The sequence below is a fragment of the Ambystoma mexicanum genome, chromosome 6p (genome assembly GCF_040938575.1).
Source record: "Ambystoma mexicanum isolate Mex_15411 chromosome 6p, UKY_AmexF1_1, whole genome shotgun sequence".
Lineage (NCBI taxonomy): Eukaryota > Metazoa > Chordata > Amphibia > Caudata > Ambystomatidae > Ambystoma > Ambystoma mexicanum.
Genome location: NC_090935.1, coordinates 1,469,017,647 through 1,469,039,645, shown reverse-complemented (window position 1 = coordinate 1,469,039,645; position 21,999 = coordinate 1,469,017,647). Strand labels below are relative to the sequence as shown.

The window sequence follows — 21,999 nt, the reverse complement described above, 5'->3', positions numbered from 1 at the left end:
TCCATATCAACTATAAAACCAAAAGCACATATTAACACAAACACAAACCTCTACACAAAATGTAATATAAATATTCAATGTCTCGGAAGGATAGCTCAGGGGCAACACGCTCGTCTTGGAAGCAAGACGACACGGAGCAACACATGTTCGATCCCCGTATTAAGTGCATTATAAATAAACAATTACAAAATGCATAAATATTGCAAAAGACCACTCAATACATTAGGTCAATTGAAGTGCATTGAATATATAAACACTAAATAGGCATAATGGCATTGACCCAAGGAGTCTATGCAGAAAGACTTTTCGTGCATACATTGCAAACAAGTAAAGTGCAAGGTTACATTACATACGTACAAAATTGGATCCTAACTGACAATCGTCAGACAATAAAATGGGCTTCTAAATGCACAGTACAGTTTCGTAGAACCATCAAAAAAGGCATTTCCAAAGTGAAACAAGCATGTTCAACTTAAATGGACCAGTTTTATTTCAACTGCGTTTAGCTGTTTAGCTTTTCCCTTGGACTACCCCCGCGCAGATAGCTTTCTGTGCCCCTTTCTTTGAGTTTTAACAGCAGGATACACTTCTAAAGATGGTATTTGTTTATCAAACCGCTATTTTTTTTTAATACGGAATTGAAAGAAAAAAAAAAAAGATTCACTGCCAGCTTTAAACATAAAACCTATAACATCTCAGCAACAGTAACCCAAACTGCTGAGCTACCTCTTTCTTTTTTAAGATACGTCACTATCTTCATAGATTTCAACATCGGACATTGAACCCCCAATTGGGTTCTGCATTGCCCACATTTCAGTTCAAGCCAATAGTGTTTCACCTACAACCACACTAACACTGCTCACAGTCTCAATTAGGACAGCCAGAATCTGAAAACTCGAAACATTTCTAGGGGGCAAAGTGGGGTTTCTGCTCCATTGCAAAAGAACAGTGGCCACCAGTACTCGGCGCTCATCTGTAAGCTTCTCATCTGTTAAAACATACCGTGTTGGACTACACATCATTCGAAACTGAGCTAGGGGTTATCTCGGTTGTTCAACTTACAGTTTTTAACTCACATTTGCTTAAGTGGACCTGGAAGAGATATCAGTTTTAGTTCAAAGTATGCAGTGTATAGCCTAGTGCACACTATTAGGTGGTTGCACTACGTGTGACATCTTCCCATTAAACTTATGTTGCCTCTTTCTTGTATGCACATCTTGCATAACAAGCTGCAGGTCTTCATCAAACAATGGCCAAGAGGAGGTGGCTTTCACATGTATAACCAAGCTGGAAGATTAAAGACACCCCAAACTAGTGCAGGTCAAGTGTGACATGCTAAACCAGTTAGCGTCACATTGCATTCTGTTACTTATAAACCTGGCTTTATAGTCGGGAAATAAAATTACTATAACTGGACAAGACTATCAAATGAAGTGTGCTGAAAGGAGAACGTAAACATCAGAGCCCTTACATGGCAGACCTGAAGAGCTTTCTTTCTGCATATTGTACATCAGGTAAAGAAGCAGAAACGGCCATTGGTTTATACCTGTGCGCCCATAGCCTTTTCTCTAGGCTGTTTAGATATTTACAGGAGAAAAAAAAGGGGCTAGAAAAACGGTGTCTGATTGACATGTGTTTACGTGGTCACTCTAGTTAAGCCCATCTCCACGACGCACTAACATGCAACTACACATAACTATCAACATGCACATGCATATTATTATTTTTTGTTTTCTTTAAAGGGAGCGCCAAAACCTTTAAGGGTTGAAACACAGAGCAAACAAAAAAGGAGATTCATCACTGCATAGGCAGGATTATTCCAAGTACCCTGCTCTCCATCAGAAAACAAATTAGGTGTAATGCAGCACAGGAAGCACGAGTGCATGGGTAATAGAAGTGAAAGCAGAGGCCTGCAGAGTGTTTTTGTGGATACATTTATATCCAGTACCTTGAAGATACTGGACCTCTGGAGAATGTTTGAGGAAACAGGCCCCTGAAAGGGTATGGGGCGACACCAGACAATGGGAAGAACACAAGTGCAGAGGAGACTGGGAAGACGAAAAACAGGATTTATCCACTCGCGACACGACCAGTAGAAGGATACACTAATCCATCCTATGTGTCTGGGGGAACGATGATGGCCGGTCCCAGCATGGCCCACCATATATTGCACCCCCTGAGGTGTCCACCCACACAGGGTTAAGCGTGAGAGACTTTGAAGTGGCATTGGTCACTACACATACAGAATTAGCTAGGTTAAGAGCAGCTTGTAAAACAGCACGGGCGGCAGGAGTTCTGATGTTGCCCGCAGGAACGCCCCCACAGCCGTCTGGGTATGAATGGAAGTCAGGTGAATTCCTGTTCAGAATTAACAGTGCCGCCATAAGGCTGTTCATGTAGAACGTGTGGGGGAAACAGACAGCCTGGGGTATGAAAATGTGGGGTCCGTATTGGAGTGATTTCGTTGACACAGTTAAAGACACAGGGGGAGGGTCCGAGCAAGCACCCGTGACTACACAGAGTAGAAAGCCTATGGGATGGAAGAGAAGAGAAAGGTTTGGTAGAAAAGCATTGGCAAAGAAGAAGGGAAGTGTTGTTAAGGGCGGAAAAGGAAAGGTGAAGCTACAAATACCCTTAATACATAAGGGACATGATGTAGTCGCCCTGCGGCCTTAGGTGCAAATGGACAAAAACAATCTCCTTAAGGCCCTCCCACAATTTACTGCGGGAGCGGGGAAATGATTCGTGCATTTGAGAAAAACACAGCAGGGGTAACCCTAGCCATAGGGGACATTAAGAGCTTGTTGGTAGCGGCAGATCAGGCAGAGACAGTGTGGATTAAAGCGGGGTACCCGGGAATAACGTTAATCAACGACACCCATGATGGGGCATCATTCAATAAGATCAGAGCACAGATCTGCTGAAGATGGTGGTGCTCCCAAGACGCCGTCATTTCCCCAATAATGTCCCGCATGCGATACCGAGATCATTCTTTAATAAACTACACAGCTATGTAGGAACTTCCTGTGGCATAACTGAAGGTGCAGAGTGGCTCTCTGGAAGCTTCAAAACTGTTATGACCTAAGGGAGAAATCAAACTGCACAACTTTGAAGTTTTTGTGGCTAGCCAGTTGCAATTTGTAGCTCAATGGCTATCGGATGAACAAACACATGAGTTGAAATTGTTGCAAGGAGTGGGAACCCGGTTCTTTTTTACCAGTTATATGGGTACCCGACTCTCACATAACCCAAGCGTCCAAGCTGTTGAGATTGGGGTGTGTAATATGGCGCAGGGCCTGCCAACTGATGGGAGACATTACCCATACTCGCCACAAATTCCGCTGGTGGCATTAGGAGGGAGAAATGACCAACTGCGGTTGAATGAGCCGAAACACTGGGAATCCAAGGGGGTGGCCACAATGGGAGATTTGATAGAGGAAGGTTTGCCTAAAGGATTTGAGGCATTGATGAGGGAGACAGGGATGCACTCAGGGCATCACCTTACATATTCCGGCTTACTGAGGAATATAAGGAGCAGATGGCCAGAGATCGATGTACCATTGCGGCCAGATGAGACGATTGAGACATTTTATGATGTGTCGGAAGGTGGACATGAAGTTCCGCAAATATATGAGCTTTTAATGTCCATGGTGGGAAAAGGGGTTGGAACAAACAAGAAAACAATGGGAGGAGGACCTGGGTGAACCAATGTCAGACGCAGGGTGGAACAGAGCCTTGGGGTACCACAAAAAGTTGTCCATGAATGCAAGGTTCCAACAAATCCAATTATACATTACCCATAGAGCAGATTTGACCCCGAACAGAATAGCAACATTTTGTCAAACAGCAGTACAATCCTGTCCGAAATGCAGGGAGGTGGAGGCGGATTTGGTTTATGTGTTCTGGGCCTACCCAGAGATTGGTAGATTTTGGGAGGAAGCGGCTCTGGCACTAGCAAAGGGGGATATCACCCTGGAGATCGGATCCACCATGGCCTGTCTATTGGGGGTTTTACAAGGCCTAAGAGAGCTAAACATATGAGTAAATTGAAGGAATTAGTATACTTATTGGCTAAACATAGGATAGCGATGGGATGGAAGGCGCAGACAAGGCCTCTGGTGGAGGGACCTGCTGAAATGGGCGAATGCAGAAACTGTAGTATGGCTAGAAGCGGTAAAACAGAACTCCGATCCAGGGGGCGAGGGGGTGGAAGCATGGAGACAGTTGATTACTGAACTAGCTACTTCCACACCAGATATCCGGGTATCGGAACCCAGCCCCGCAAAGATAGGTGCTGACAGTAGAGTGGGGGGGTTTAGTACGCAAGAAATTGTAGAATTGTGAGGTGCAAGGTAGGCAGGGGTAAGGGAGGGGAGGGGTTTTGGGGCTAAGGGGTATAAACAGACAACATTTGTGTAGTGACATACGAAATGTATATGGCAATGTCTAAGTTATTGTGGTGTAAAATAAAATAATAAATTGTTTATATAAAAGATCAGAACGCAGATATGGGATGCACTTCGGCGGACGTTCCCAGACACCCCCGATTTACAATCAATAATGCAATGCACAATGGGGGAAGAGGAAGACGCTGCGCAGTAAATTCTTAGGGTTCAAGAGATGTGGCGAGCAGAAACGGGTACAGCTTGGGATCAATCAACGTCTTTGTTTTACCTCATTGTGAAAAGAGGATTGCCTAAGGAGGTGCAGAAAGCAGTCAACAAGATAGCTGGTGTAGCGGGAAAGGGGTGGCCGGAGATTCTAAGCATTATAGTGCATCATTGCAGAAGTATCAAAGAGCTTGAGAAAGAAACTATTCAAAGGAGACAGAGGAAGTGAAAATAGTTATAAATAAACTAGTGAAAGTAGCAGCGGTATCAGCAGTACCGCCCCCAGAACAGATGAGAGAGGAAGGGTGTGCCTCTGTTGCAACACAGGCAAGGATGTCAGCGGTATGGGCAGACAATGGACAAGGACAGTGGGGAGGAAACCAACGGTTTTGGGCCCCAGTGGCAAGGAGGGCCGCAACAGGGATGAGGTGGGTTCTGAGGGCAGAGAGGGGGAGGATTTGGTGGACAAAGACCAAGGGGTGGAGGGTCAGGACAGTGTTGGTCGTGCAGGAGGTGGGGACACTTGAGAGAAACTACACTAACAATCAACAACCCTATGGATACCCCCACCCAGGTAGCCCACCAGGGCACATTAAGGGAACGTCCTTAATCCTGCATGAAATACATCAGGCATAGGTGCAGTTGCCTCCCCAAATCCCTGGCCCTTACCACCCACCACACCAGCAAGAGACCATGCAGCAACACCAACCCCACCCCAACCAACAAGCCGAGGAAAACAGACACCCCTTCACCACTGTGCCCAATGGAGCAGCAGCCCCATACCAGGGAGCCATAGTGGTGGGAGGGAACCCCTTCTCGTTCCTGGGGACAGACACCTACCCCGACTAGGATAGCCCACAAAGAGCACTTGTGTGTCCAGTACCGTCAATGACCTTACATCCAGAAGAGGAACCACTGGCAGGGGGGCAGAGATAGGAAATAAGCAGTTAATCGTTCAGCAATTCATCTTTATGTTGGCCTTGGGAGTGGAGAAGTAGTGCATTAGTGAAGGAAACTTCCCGCTATCAGGAAACACTTCGACACGCAGGAATTATTGGGGGCTATATTAACGGTTCCTTTCACAAAAGATTTAGATGTCTGTCATGGTGCATGCTCCCAAAACCCTGAAACTGGCGAGCCCATCCCTGCCTCAGGCTTCCTTAGGGGCTTCTCAGGCCCCAGCTAGGCGTACCTGGACTCGGTCCTGGCACCGCTGGCGCCAGGCTCATGGTAGGTGTTAAACATATGGTTCATATACTTGGCTCTGAGATGCTAAGCCATTCAGTACAGGGTGTGGCTTGGGACTATTTTACCTGAGAGGCAGGATACAGTTAAGGGGACTATTTTCTTAGAACTACTTGCAAGGCTATTTAAACCGCACTGAACACGCTTCGAGTTATTCTGCACTCCTGCAGCGTAACGCTCACTGTGTCAGTTCAGCTCTTGCTTCCCTTCTGCCACGCCCGTCCAGAGTCTTCTATCCATCGGCACCTGTGAAAAGAGAAGAACAGGAGTTATTCTCGCATTGAAGGCCTTACCTGCAGAACATCCTGACCTCGCCTTCTTACCCACGGACCACCGCATCTGTAGAAGAACCGAACAGAAGGTACCCTCTCGGGTAACTACTCACCTGAATCGGCCACCTCCAGGAACTCCATCGAGCAGTTCTCCATCATTCTGTATCGCGCCGCCACTCGACACCGTCAAACGGTTCTTCCATCTTCTTCCTGGAATTGCACCGCACCTGCTGAACAGAAAGGACAAAGCAGGTTAGTCGCACACAGCAAAGGAAAGCTAAATAAAGCAAACAATTAGCGGTGTCGCACAGCGTTATACTTACCGGCAGGAATCCTGCTCATCATTGTCAGAAGAGTTATCCCATCATCCGAAAGCCGCTAAATGCCGCACCTGAAAGACAAGAACGAACATTAGATACCTAGAGCAGAAAGACAAAGCAGCTTTTCCAAGGAGTTATTAGAATAGAGACTTACCTGCTTACTTCGGTCCTTCTACATCAGCAACCTCCATCAGATCAGTGAAGTAACTTGATCCTGGAACGACAGTGTAACCGCGCCCCTGCCAGAGTGTGCAGGACGGAGAGCTCACCCATTAAAAAACCAAGGTGAGCCAGAGGAAGAGAAGGAAAATCAGAAGGAGGTGAAAACCAAAACCAGCTCCATTCAGTTGGCTAATATCTTGTTTCGACTTGCAGGCGAACTTCTCCTGAGGCAAGAACTAAGGGAAGATGCAAACTAGCACCCTTATTTACGTGGAGCAATACCAGTGCAGACATCATCCTGCGGACACGAGCACGCCCCCGTGGAGACCAGGTGAGCGTGACAATGTCAAGGTGGGAGGAAAGGTTGTACGAGCACCCCTCCTCTACTCTGAGAGTTCCTCCGTAAACTTACTGGGTAGGGACCTACTTAGTAAACTGAATATGACCATATCATTCACAGACAGGGGGATTGTCTGTGCCACCCCAGGGATGTGCTCCCTCCAAGCGATGCTGGGGATACATGCCGGGGCGAATGAGATGGCAGTAAGGGGCATCCTCGTCAACCCAGACATGTTTCTTTATGGTATCAGAGTACTTGCCCAAGCTGTGCCCCAGATCACCCGAAAAGAATGAAGCGTACCTGCACATTTCATTTTGTCAACCTGTGGCGCTTCCCGAAGTGGTTGCTGGCACAATCTTGTCATTAGATCTGGATGGTGTGCTTGTGTCTGCTAGAAGAATAGTACTAGGAACGGACCTCCACAGGTGCCAATCGCGCACTGTGATGTGTATTGACCCCAATGTACCTCTACGGGAAGGGACAGCCGAGGAGCTTTTTGAAGATGACAATAATGATGGGGAAATAATCCTTGAGATTTGTATACCTTGTGACATAATGGTGCAATACAGGCAAGTGCAGAGTCCCCTCTTGGCTACTGTTAGTGCCCCCCCCCCCTTCTGTGAAAGTGACTTGCAGTAGGTCCCACCACATTTGTGGACCACAAACCCCCCCCCCCCCATGATGTGGGCATGCAAAAAGTAGTTACACCTGTAAAAATTACCCTCAAGCCAGGTAGTATAGTCCCACGGGTCAAGCAATACCGCCTATACAGAGAAGCAGAAGAGAGAATACAGGAAACACTGCAGGCCCTGTTGGAGTAAGGGATTATAGTGCCTTCTAGCTCACCATGTAATACGGCCATCTATCCGATCAAAAAAGCAACGAGGCGCAGTTGGAAGATGATTCAGCATTTGAGACCCCCTTAATGACATTGTACAGAAAGAGTTTCTACGTGTTCCTAAACCAGCATCCATTTTGTGCAGCATCTACCAACAAGCCACCCATTTCACAGTAGTAGACCTAAAAAATGAATTTTTCTTAGTGCCCCTCCATCCAGACTCACGGTACCTCATGGCATTCACCGTGGGAGGAAAGCGCTACAACCACTGTCGCTTGCCCCAGGGGTATTGTGAAAGCCCCAGTATTTTCCAATAGGATACTGCATGAAGATCTAGGGAACATTCAGGTGCCCAGCACGATCATTCAATACTTAGATGACCTACTGGTCTGCACCGACAGCAAACAGAGCTATCTGACAGATTCCATTGCACTCCTACAGTTGTTAGTAAAGAAAGGGTACAAGGTGGACAAGAAAAAGCTCCAGTACTGTTTATTGGAAGTGCTCTACTTGGAGCAGCTCATCTCCAAAGATGGAAAGAGAATAATTCCGGACAAAGCAGCTGCAGTGCGTGCCACTCCCAAACCAGTAACAGAGAAAGACATGCAAAAGTTCTTATGGCTCTAACTATTGTAGAGCGTGGATTTTAGACTGACAACAGAGATGATGGCCAGCTTTAATGATCTAAAAGTAGTAATTTCAACAGCTCCTGTTCTAGCCACCCCCGATTACACACAGGAATTTTAAATTTTCTCTCACTCAAACAGCGGTGCCGATGCAAAAACTGTTCTATGGGTCACAAACCTCTCGCTTACTACAGCGGCACTCGATTCTGTCATGCAGGGACAGTTCACTTGCGAACAAGCTCTTGCTGCCGCGCCTTTGCCATTGAAAAAAGTTCCACAATTGTCATGGGATGCTCCGTAACACTATGCGTCGAGCACTCACTCTTTTTTATATTGGATCGATCCAAGTCCGCACTCACCACACAAAGAGCATCAGCATATGAATTAATACTGTCCACCGCCCACATCCATGTAGTGCGGTTTAGGACAGAAACCCCTGCCACATTCCTCACCGAACCATGCACAACTGAGGACATACAACAGCCCGATTCCGCATCATACAAAGAGGACAGTGACGATATACTCAAAGCTAAAGACAGCCCCTTACAGGAAGGAGAAGTACTCTTCGTTGATGGGTCAGCATTTATTGACCAGGACACAGGTGAAACACATGCCGGGCGACAGTGGTGCGCCTGGATGAGGGAGAATACATAACACTGGTCATGAAAAGACTACCCAGACATTATTCCGCACAGGCAGCAGAACTTGTCGCGCTTGCTTCTAAGGGGTGCTTTGTGACCATTTATTCAGACTCTGCCTATGTCACCAGAAATGCACCTGGCCATACAAGGGGCGAAGTATATGGACAATAAGTGGCAAGAGACAACTCTCATGTGTAAGGCCGAAGGACTTGTCGGATATCTGGAAAAGACCTAGCCCTTGTAGAACAAGCATGCGCACAAATATGGACAGAGCATGCTGCAAAACTGACATGGATCCCAGCAATCGAGAAGCCAGTGAAAGTGCACCAAGAAGAAAGCTAGAAACTGTTTTTTACAGCGAGGGAACAGTCTCAGTGGGATCAAACAAACGATGTAACAGAACCATACTAATTCCAGATCTCCGAAAAGGCACCACGGCACTGATGGATTACTACTGGGTCTGCGGCCAGAAGGCGTACCTGCACCTCCCGCCATCTTGGAGGGGCTACTGTTTGCTTGCAACGCTGCACTCGGCCCTGCTAGTAGTACCAGAAGAACACCTAAAGAGGGGCCCTTGCCTGATGAAGAACAGACAGTGCCCTTATAATACCCACCATGCCACCTCCAGACTTCTGCATCTTCCCTGAAAAGGAACGCCACGATCAGCTGAGGAGAAAGAAACATTCTTCAAATTACTTATCTCAAGAATCATCCGACCTGCTCGCACAGATACCAGGCGAATACAAGCTCTACAATTCAGCAGACACATTTTGTGCAGCCTTAATACCCAGTATCCAGACACGAGCAAATGCAAAATGGCTCCAGATAGTTTGGTGGGAACTAATCCAGCTGGCAAACGATACTGAACAGGGTTTCAATGTCATAAAAGTGGAACTAAGGGCCCCAAGACTAAGGACTATGCAAAATGGGTACGTATTGGACCTACTGACGGCTATGCAGGGTGGTTTTTGCAGAAAGATTGGGAGTTCATGTTGCACATTCGTACCTTCTGAAGACACTGAAAATGGGACACTATCACATGTTATTGCAGCAGTACATGAACTCGGGGTGAAAATGAAAAAGGAAGCTGGGGTCCAGGAAGAAGGCTGGTTCATCATGGCCTTTAACCGGGTTCCATCATGGCTTGGAACATTGGTAAAAATGTTGGTCCCCATCTTCGTAGTTATCCTGGTGATCTTTTGCACATGCCAATTGGTTCTCCGGTGTTGTGCCAATGCTGTGCCTAATAGTGCAATGATGATGGTCAGTATTGGAAATAATTAGGTACCTCGTGATACAAAAGAAGTAGAAATCCAAACCGATCAAAATAACGGCCCTGCACACCACATGGTGCCCCTCCCTCTTTGTGACGTAGTTGTCAACTTGTACCGCACAACTATTATACCTCCTACCTCCCCCCGATCCCGAAAACTAAGGAGGTGGGGATGCATATACATGACCTGCACACCCGAACAGTATGCTCAGCAAGGAGAAAGTTTGAGGCATGTGTGCAGACCATGGATGCCCATATAGGGAAGGTCTGCGTGGGACCAAGCAGAGAGGCACGCAAATGAGTGGAAGTAAGGGGGGGGGGGAGAGAGAATTTGTTACTGTAGAAGTAACGAAAGTGGGGAATGTTAGGTTGGAAATTAGCTTATCCCACCCCCCTAGACGCTTCCAAATAAGGCGATCATCATATGAGGTGATATAATATGCAATGTGGGAGCAATCTGCATCATCATGTAACATGTAAGGGCCCTGCAGTGCTTAGAAGTAGATGCATGGTACTAGAAAAGCTCATAGCCCTCAACTCCTTGTATTAGGCCCAGACGGGACAAGCTGCAGGCTCGCGATGTCCACGTTCCTAGTTCACAAGGAACAATTTCTGTATAACACACTGGCTTCGCAAAGAGCTGTGTTCCCGTGGAAGTCTACTTCCCCCTCGTCCCTTCAGTGTTGCAAATATTTAATATCTTCCAATGGAATGCGCCCTGCAAGAGCGTGAGACAACACCAGGCTATGCGCTGCATCCATTAATCTACACTAAACTGCCATTAGGCCTCTAACCTCCCCACACCCCCCAGCCAAGCCAGAGCCTGCCCAACATCACTGACTCGGCCCCCACACCTTTGCATTCCTTGATAAGCAAGCAACCCCCAGGTCCCAGCCCCCATTAAGTGTCCACAGACAATCTAAGCATGCACGGCTGTATTTCTTCCTAACAGCAACACACATCCCTTGTAACACGAGGTACCGGGAGGGATAAATTAAAGATCAAACCCCAGGGTGGAGACCTTGAGTGCAGGAACTACAGTATCAATGAAGCCCTGAATGTGTGGGTCTGCATTCCTGTATATTATCCTCCCTTCCCCCTGGCACCATTTCCTGTGCCGCCCACTACGAGTTAATATTCCGGCATAGCTTGTTTAGCTTAGATAGGAACAACATATAAATGTGTGTCCTGACCTTCACCGTGATGATGAGCCCAGCTAACCCACATGGTTCCAAACTGATGGGGAAGAACCAGCCAATTACTGCTTGGTATCCCCTATGGAGAAGGCGCATGTGTAGGGTGCCTCCAATCAGTGGCACCAAATTGTACTGTATGGCGCGACAGGTTTGGGGCTGTTAAGCCCTTGTTTGTGAATGTACTGCAGAGTCCTTTGCTGAAATGTGCATTCTGTACAAATAAACCTTGTTATCCTTGCAACACTATCTTCTGGCCTATTTCCCTAGTGGGTTGTCTTTACTCTGGAGCGCGCGTACAAAAGGGACTTGCCTTCACTACGTGCATTTTCTTTTCTGAGGATTGTTAGTGCCACACTAAGTTTGCTTCTTCTGCGTAATCTACAATACTGTCATGTATTACACAAGCTGACCACACTGGGAATTCAGGCGCCCTGCACATTTTACTCAATCCCAGACTGTCAGTGAGCGTGGATCCTCCTGTTTGACGAATGTGCTAGCAGCACCCTTGTTAATTGCCGGAGATCAACGGTTTACGCAAAAGGTACATACCTTGCCTGGCCACAAAGTACTTCAGATGGCCAATGGACACATTTTGGATGCTGACAAGTAGGTTGCCATCAACCTTCCCCCTCCCGCAATCGCCCTCAACTATGTTGTCTGATAGTGGTCCATCTTCCCTACCTGTGACAGTGGGCGACCAACAAGGGGGATTACTTTGTCCCGGTCCAGCGAAAGGACTTGTTAAGGGGAACTGCATAGCTCCAAAAAAAGAAGATCACTTCATTCTTTGCCCCAGTTGAGAGGGGACTTGGGAATGATATGGGGGATGGAGAGTGTATCACAACCAATGAAAACTTACCAACGGTGGTACATGCTCAAAAGGAACCCACCACCAAGAAAGTCTTACAACAGGCTGTGCTCACACATCATGAACCTTTGCACAGTATGCATGATAACTATCTAAGTCAACACACTTCGCCACAGCGGTCACCAAAAATTGTTAATGACTTTAGTCTAATGGATACCCCTCCAGACTTGACAGAAAGAAAGCCACCCGATTGTGACTCCCATTTATCATCGCTGGAGTCAACGCCGATTTCCCTACCCCCGAGGAGGTTCTCTTCAGTAATGCATTGTCTGAATCGGGGACCCCCAGGATCAACTCTTGGTATAAATCAACCAAGTCCTGTGCCTTCTAGTGTCCCTCTATGAGGGTATCAAGGCAGAGACGAAGACTCAATCTGCCATGTTTGAAATCTTACTGTTTAAGTTTGATAACATTAATTTGCAAACCACAGTAAAGGAATTTCGCTTCAACTGTGGGACTTGTGTAGGGGGTAATAACAGCCAAATTAAGTGAAATGGAGGGACCTATTGAGATTGAATCCATGGTTGAAGCAGCGGCGCTTGTACCCACGGGTACGCCAGAACAACATGGGAAGCACGCTACTCCAAGCTCTGAACCACAGGGTCTCTTATGGACAGCTCGGTTATTTGTGAAATAACAATACCTGAACCAGTGGGTCATCAGTCCTCATGTGTTATTGAAAGATGAGGAGGTCCTAATGTTACAAAATGAGCTTAGTGGCCCGTGTGGAGGACATAGGACTACAGCATGCTGGTCGCGACATCAGCTTGTCAAAAAGTAAGGATGACCTGCGAAGTTCAACTGGGTAGGAAAAATAGGTGCCTTTAAGGAAAGAAAACAAAGAATTGCACATTACAGCATGTGAACGAACAGGCATCCCGGAATTGTATTCGCTCCCTGCTTACTCAGTCTACTATGAAAGCTGTCCCAGCTTGCCAGGTGAAACTAGTAAGGTAATCACTGTGGAGTCTGCCCAGAGTAACGGTGCTCCTACAGTGTCTTCGGAGGTTTCGGACAGACTCTCTTGCCAGGACACAATGGATTTGTGCCCATTTTGGCGAGTGTTCCTCAGTTCGCAAATCAAACCAACTACATTTCAAACAAAATTGTGTCTCTAAGCAATGCTAGACTGGGAAGCCCTGTTCTTTCGCATGATTCACGGTTGGTTAGCAACTGCTCTTTGGATGCACTTTGCGGTCCTGTGATACCACCTACTGTCTTGAACATGGTGGCCAATCAAGGTATTGGGCGTTCCTCTCAGCCACCTTCTATGACACCTCATGGGGCTTTGCAGTCATGGAGAGGTCTAAACGAAACTAAATTTTAGCACCCAGGAGTACATACCGCTTGGCCCAAGGGCTTTTCAGAAATCACATAACCCTCGGATGGACAAGAGAGCTGATGTTACCCAGGAGGAGCACCCATTTGTGATCCTGATTGAGAGTGTGCGACCAGTTAACAGATTAGACTGCCTGAATCATGCCAACACTGTGTGCCTCCTTTGAGACATCCCAAATCTGTCTGCAATCTCCTCTAGGTATCTTAAAAGGATTGACTTAATCGACTGCTATAGAAAGGATCGCTCTCTGATCTACTTCAATTATAAACTTGTTTTGACATTACTCTAAAGTAGCAAGAGCACCCGGGGGGGGGGCATATGGCTTCGATCTCACAAACTATTCAGAGAAAAGGAGTTGGGGCGTGGAGCAGATTGGAGCTACAAGGTCAGTGCCTACATCTAATACAAACAAAAGAGTTCCTCAAAATGGAGGGTTACTGGGAGAGGCAATTCAAGCTCTTCAGGAAAAAGAGGATGGCTTCGGAACAGAACAGTGGCTGCTCTTGGCTACTGAGCACCACGAGTGCGACAAACCAAGGCTAGCCCCCTGTTAGGGCCTCCTCGAATATGATCTGGCAGCTTCCTCAGATTATCTTGGAACACGCATGGGCATTCCAATCTGTTTCACAATGAAGCTATTGGTAAAAAAAATAAAAACAAACGTATGAATAATGCCATTATCTTCTTACAGGAGACCTGGACGAGGACGTGTCTGTCCTTGGACGGTTTTGTGACTTGTTTCCAGGTAGCCAGGTGTGGGTGATTGACTCTTATTAGATCATGCAAGGAACTTGAAAGTGGTCGAGAGTGTAGATATACACTGGCATTTTGGGTCATGCTGCCCATGTGAAACAAACCATGTACTTTCTCATTTTTAAGGTATACTGGCATTTCGGAATCTGTAAGCTGGAAGACGCCCTAGATGACATCTCGCAGTCTATCAATGATTGGTGTGGTGTGCATTTTGGTGGTCACATTAATTGAACAGCCGATCTAAATTCTGATTCTGTGCATGGGGCACAATTGATCAGGAGTGGAGGTTAGGGGGCGGGGCGTAGGAGGAAACTCAACAATGGGAGCACTTGATTTAAAGGTCTAAATGGCTTGGGATTGTCACAATTGAATGGGACTATGTCTGAATACTTTCTGCCCCACTACACTTGGACTAATGGAGTGGCCCAATCGATACGCTGTTATATATTTGTAGGGAAATGGCCATTTGAGAAATGTGTCTCCCTGAAAATACTACCTACCACATGTGACCATTCTATGCTTGAAGCCCACTTTGAGGTATGCCCGAGTACCTTCCATCCAGAGGAGAGGGATCCATTTGAAGTCATTGTCAACAGAGCAGGCACCCGGATTTCATGGAGCCCTGGCTCAGTTGCCAGGGTGAATGACACTCTGGCTGACTGCTTGTTCTTAAAATCTCAGGAGTGGAAGTTTAACACCTTTATGTTGGATAGCTTTGAGACCGTTATGAGGGATTTGTGATCTTCACTTAAAATCAGGAAATCAGGTGTGGAGACTAGATCCAAGAAACATTAATGTGTATAACGGCGGATCTAGTTGCTAGAAAGAAAGTCCTGAGAGCGACCATTAGAACAGTAAAGAACAGTGCTGATTTAGCCTCTACTAAGAAAGCGGGCTGATTAGATGTGCTCGAGAAACTTACCGAAATCGACTCTGCAACAACCAAGCCAAAAGGATTCAACAGGACACGGAAAGCCATCCTGTTGACTTTGCATAATAAAAACTCGAATACCTTTTGGAAACAAATCAAGAACCTCGACATGGCTCGGTCGACCCGGCAGATTAACTCAGTATGACAAAACGATTGTGTTTCATATTTTTAATCATTGTATGCTCCGACCGAGGGAATTATAGTAAACAAACTATGGAACCCGATCCTGGAGCTGAGGCTAGTGAGCTAAACATCTATTATGAGAACATTTATGAAGTGATAAACATAGTATGCTGTGGTCCAAGCTTAAAATCTGGTGCATCCCGAATGGTCTTATATGGATCATAATTGGGCTTTATGAAAATTCTAACATCCTAGTCCATCTAAACGACACTAGGCAATTGTCTTGCAATTTCCATACCTATCAGGGGGTCAGGCAGGGCTGCGTATTAGCACCCTGCCTGTTCAATCTGTTTATGGCAGACATAGGCGATCATCTTGAGCCTCCCAAATTAGACAATACAAGGCCATTATGGATAGCTTATGCAGACTTCTTAATTTTTGACCAAAGCCCCACTGGTCTTCAACATTTAACTGCGGGCTTTTCCAATTGCGTGAATGTGCACTCCCTCAAGATTAATCCCACTAAAACCGAAGTCATGGAGTGTTCACGTCAGAAAAAACAAACAACCCATCGCTCAGAACTGATTCCGTTGACAATCTTGTGTATTTGGGTTTCTTTATTACCTCGAAGCCATGTAAACCCTGATGGCGGAGCTGGCTAAAATCTCACACCAGCACCTTATCCAATAAACTGTGTGCAGTGGACGCAAGATTTGGTAAATTCTCACCCTTACCCTGTGTAGTGGTACCCAAGATTCTATATGGGATGGAAATATACACCATATTCATCTTGTAAAATCTGGCTAGCCTTGAGTTGTTGATTTGGAAAAAAACGCTTACAATCCCTGCTTCGGACGCCTTCAGGCTAGAGCACACTGGAAATGTCCCTCATTGTTTAGGAAAATCAGGTGTCCAGCGGAAGGATCTTGGTTTGTAGATCTTAAAGTTATTCTGTTGGAGAAAGGCAGTGGGCTACTACAGGAACGTAACAAGTTCTGTTGTGACCTCCTTTGTACAGGTTGCTCCTTGTGTGAGCCGATTGGGAACCCAGGAAGGGTTAAGCATTCTTTATATAGCCATGACTTTCTCACACTAGAAGGTTTGCACAATTATGCCTCACTGAATCATCCGTCTGGTGATCACAAAAAAACTGGGCACGCTAGCTCCATATCTCGCCATATATCCCGAAAAGAGAACCCAAAGGTTATTCTTCCAGTTCCGGTGAAATCTTGTACTGACAAAGAGATCTTGGTTAGATACACTCTTTTGCATGCTGATTTAGCTTACTGTAGATTCTGTGAGAACAAAGTAGAAAGCGAAACATGTGTCCAACTATACAGGGTTTAGTAGAATTCTCTGAAATAATTCTCAGGATTGTTTACATTGGGCAATAAGGAACGGGTATGGAATTGCTGCCTGGCAGGTAGAACGACTTCCACTGTAGTGGCAGTAACTGGCTTTTTTTTTGTTTTGATCACCAACGCTTGAATGTGTTGAGGATGGTTTGCTTCAGCTGTAATTGTTGATCAATATTTTTGTTTCTTTGGATTTATAAGTTTCTCCAATTTAATCAGAGATGAGGGCCATATTTGATGCTGGATGCGATTACTTGCCATCGCCATCTTTCCCATCTCTTAATCCTCTTTATATTTGTGGATTTTAGCAATATGTAAATCTGTTTTATTGTATAAATAACTAGGCATAGATGTTTATGCTTTCTTATTTTAAGGATTTTCAATTGTTATAGGTCACATTTTTTAACAAAATAATTTTAAAAAGAAAGCTTCTCAATAAGTACAGAAATTGCAAGCTAAAGCTACACCTTCCCCTTCTCACCCCATTTTTTTTCCATGCAGCTAACTCACTAACAACCACCAAGGTTTAACCTAATAAACTTTTATGCTTGAATGATTTTTTTTTAAACAGTTTATTAGTTTCATAACAAACAGTGCACCTTAACATGGTGCATGAACTACTCAAACCCCCACGTCCCAACCTTTTCCCACCTCCTCCCTATTAAAGTCTCTGTAAAAATCCAACACGGTCCACTAGTCCACAACTGTCTCTTCTTCACCATAGTCCAGGGAGCTATCCGTGTCTAATTCGTCCGGTCCCAAGCCCGTTAGTGATGCAATCAAATGCTGCCATGCCATCAACGTTTCTGCTTCTTCTTCGCCCCCCTTTACATGCCGCCTCCCTCCAGACCACTGTTTCGGCTTCGGCCCACTGCAGGAGGTCCCTCTACCTTGGGTCTCGCCCGAGCTTTCCATCCCATGGCTATCCTTCTTTCGCTAAAATATAGGCCAGATCTTTGAGCTTACACACGTACTTGAGTTTGCGTGGTCTAGGGAAGCCCCCCACCATACATGCCCACAAGGAGTCTACCACCAGTAAAATCCCTTTGGTAGCCAGTCAGGCTGCTATTTCAGGATAAGCCCAAACCATGTGTACCATCCCAACATTTTCCTCCTCACATTCAGGGCACCGCTGGTTTATGCTTGAATGATGCAGGAATAATTTTTCCTTCCAAGGCGGACCTCAAGAATCCTTGCAAGTTAGTCCATCCCAAAGTTCGAAAAGGTGCCCCTTTGCTCAGGAACCAGTATAGGGATTACAGTGCAGGGGTAGTGTGGACAGATTTTTTTTCAAACCAAAGATGCCCGGGACCATGACTTCAGACTAATTAAGTGTTCACATCCGACGTCTGTGGCCAACCTGAAGCCACATTTCAATTCAGGCTGGGTTGCCCTGGCCCTTAATAATTCATAAATTGATAAACTGAATACCTTGAAGATCTGCTACATCGTTAGTGCCATCACATGTTGTGTTTGGCCAGGAGCTGCCCAGATTTCCCAGCGCTGTCATTTATTAGAGGTCTTTTTCATTATAGATAGAACACATATCCAAGTGCCAATGCCAAAAACCACATAGACCCATACCTGCCACTCACTTATAACTACCTTCTCTTTTGTTTTGACAATACCATCACAAATTTCATAGATACAAGACCACTTCAAATTACATTACCATTAATTTGGTTAATAACACTTATATGGGGGAACAGGGGGGAGTTTATCTGCCATGAATCACTAGATAAAAACGTGACATTATTAGTTGTAAACTTGAAATAATGGAGCAGGTTTAGATGGCTCATGGTTATGGAATATCTGTTTAAAAGTGGTACCTCAAAAGGAAGACAATTGAACTGTTATTACAAGTCAGACATATGTTAGCTCTTGGAAGCTATTGGTTGGACATTGCAGGTACCTGATAAAACACTTCATATCTTGCGTTATTTAATGTTTTTATTGTTTTACAGGTAGAGCAACAAATGATGATAAACTATGTTCAATGAAAAACACCTGTAAGAGTAAATGCCGTTGGAAGTTTTTTTATTATTTGTTTTATGGCCTTTCTCTAAGTGTTGAACAAGAGATAACCTTTAGGGTGTATATTAACTTGAAAAACGTATTGCCATGAGCCTACTCTTATCTTGCATAATGCCACTTATTCAATCATGTTGGTAAAAGATAGTTGTACTTAAACCAGTTGAACCGGTTGACTCTTTGTGGATGTACCACCCCCTATCTCTTTTGTACCACATTGTTCCCCTTCCCTCTTATCCGTCCTGGACTACCCTCCCTCCCCAATTTAATTTCCGAGGCACCAGTACGGCCTGGCTCCATTCACAGAATGTTTACCTGTTAGATTGAAAATGGTATACAATGAACACTTTGTCCACGTAAAAAGTAGCAACTCTGTGGTGTGATATCTAGAACAAACATGACCAAATTTCTGTAGCACCTGCTGCTATAATACCAGCAAGGCCGGGGGAATGAAACGATCACACTCTCTCCAAACAGGTCACTGAAACTTGGTCATTAAAAAATGCCAGTTAGGATTTGCACGTTCTTTAACGTTATCGCCTCTTATTCCAGTTCATCCGCGATTACATTATCATCCATGGAAAATAAGTGCACATTGCATTTCCAAACATCACACACAATTTGAATGTACAAGTTGTCCGAGTAAACAGTGGAAACAATGCACCATCTACCTAAAGATAATAGTCGTCCTTCAATAGTAACGAATACATGCTACCATAGCAAATGTGACCACTTAAACGAGCGAAGAACACGAGCAATATGAAAGGGTAAGTAAGATGTTACAAATAACAAGCGTATGCAGCCCCGGAACAAGAGGATCATCCGAAAACGTTTCTATTGAGGAATCGAAAAGAATTTGAGATGTATTTAGTAGTACACGTTCGTCTTATTTATTTAAACTGGCCAGCCATAAGGACAGAAAATGAAGCGACAACTAGATGAGGCGACAGAAGACTACGGATGGTCCAGCACAAGACACAAACATTGATAACAAATGCAATACGCCGTGCAGCGGTCAATTACTCAAGAAAATATCTAAACAAACATTTGTTTTTCTGGCAAGTTGACTCGAGAGCTGCACAAGCTATAACCTCTGCAACATTCGCCGATATCCTTAACCCGAGACTCTGGTTTGACTCCTTTAGAACAGTGTCCATTACAAACTGTTGGCATGCTGGTTAAAGTGAACTTTTAAGGAGAAACAGGGAAGGAACCCAATTGCCAAAGTTCGTAGCGCTCCCCAATACCCTGTGAGCTGAGCTCTCCACAAACACCACCGCACCCGGTGTGTCGCCCAAAGAGCTATTTCGGGCACCCAAATCTTCTCACGTCTCACTTGCTTTGGCCCTAACACTATTTACTCTACGAATCTCACCTCTTCAGTATAGGAAGGTGGGTCCCTCTTAATCAAGTTCTGCAGCTGGGGCAGGTTGGTGGGGAGCTTGTTGTTGTTCCTTGTTGACATAGTGCTGCTGATGTAGACACTCGCTTTCCCTGCTGCATAGACCCGTCTGCTTGTTATGCATACCCACACGAGTGATCTACAGCTGAGTGGGCGCTGCCATTTTGCTTACGTCAACATTGAGGAATGGAATGGAAGAATGAGTCATGGAATCCACACGCTTATATGGCGGCCATCTTGAAATGGAAACGATATATTTCACATAGATAGTGAACTTTACCAATACACGTTTTGTAAATCAAGATAGCAGAAAGTAATAACCTTTTTGCCTATATTTATACGGACTAAGAAACAAGATGTTCTAAAACAGGAATATTCCGATTTCTAGGTTTATGTCTCTTTGTACGTCACATGACTGGCGATAGACTGCAATTACATCAAGTAAACATAGGCGCCATTTTAGTAGGGCTGATTGTGTTTCTTTAAATGTTAGCACAGCTATCTAAGAACACGTGAGTGCTAGTGTCCCAAATATGTCTGTCATTTGAACCACTATACGTTTAAGGTCTTCAATAAAATAGATGGGACACGAGAACAGCCGATGCTGTGTTTGTTAGTATCTATTTGTAATATTGCCCAGTCGTCTCTCATCATTAAACTCCAATAAAAAGTTTACACACATGTAAGTGATAACATGTCATGACACAGGAAAGTAGGCAACAAGCACCTTTGTTCCTATTCAGGTTCCGTTACACCATGAATAGGAGGCTGGTACCACCAGATGGGAATTTCCCATTCTCTGCTTGGTAGGACTGGAATTCTATGTCAAGACCAGAGGCTCGGATTATGCTTTCTCTTCAACTTTACTGTTCAGCAGCAAAGAAAACAAATACCAATGAACATGAATACAAAACTAATTAAAAAACTACAATAACCATGTTTTTCTGAGTTTTTGTAGTCCATTTCAATTGATCTTCGAACTGACCATGTGATAAGTCTGTAACCAATAAACAAAGTCCTCAATGTATAAAACCTCCTGTCCTCTTTCCATTCCTCCTCTTTCTTTGCTGCTCAGCAGCAAGTTAAGTACTTTTTCATTCTATTATATGTGTGAGTGAGAGTGTTTATACGGGCTTAAAATATTATTTTGGGAACACGACACATGTGCGCTTGATCAGGCGGAGCATATCCGCGTTGCGTTAGTTGGCACTCGGGAGTTGCAGCCGCGACGGGGCTGGTGCACCGGCGGCCGCAGCTCCTCAGACCCGACGCAGAGGGCACTGCAACACGGAAGAGAGAGAGCGACGGGACAGCGTAGTGCCGGCGCTCTCTCTCCCATTTCGGCATTCAGGTTTCTCGAGTACGGAGCGAGTGATACGAACGTTGTGCAGACTGATTCTTACGATCAAAAGATCCATTATTACCAGAACTTTACATTCCGCCTCAGCACGCATCGTTCTTTTAGAGCGTAGCGTCCTGTCAGGAACTCGACAGCACCCCTGCAGGCCATCTCAGGTGCCGCACGATAATACGCACAGTCCCAAGTAAAACCTGTCAATTGGAATTATATATATATATATATATATAATTACGAACCAGGTGATCTATACTACATAGATACAGATTTCATATATATGTATTAAATCTCTTTACAGAGAGGTAATAAAGTACAAA

General features: G+C 45.2%; 1 protein-coding gene across 1 annotated transcript in view; it reads right to left on the bottom strand.

Moving 5' to 3' along the window:
• The window catches only part of SDAD1 (SDA1 domain containing 1), a 551,728-nt gene extending 531,227 nt beyond the window's left edge, over positions 1-20,501 (bottom strand). Inside the window, exon 1 of the mRNA XM_069626295.1 lies at positions 20,299-20,501. Coding sequence (XP_069482396.1) covers positions 20,299-20,388 — 90 coding nt within the window. The 5' untranslated portion in view covers positions 20,389-20,501. The remainder of the gene's footprint in view (positions 1-20,298) is intronic.
• Between the last annotated feature and the right edge of the window lie 1,498 nt (positions 20,502-21,999).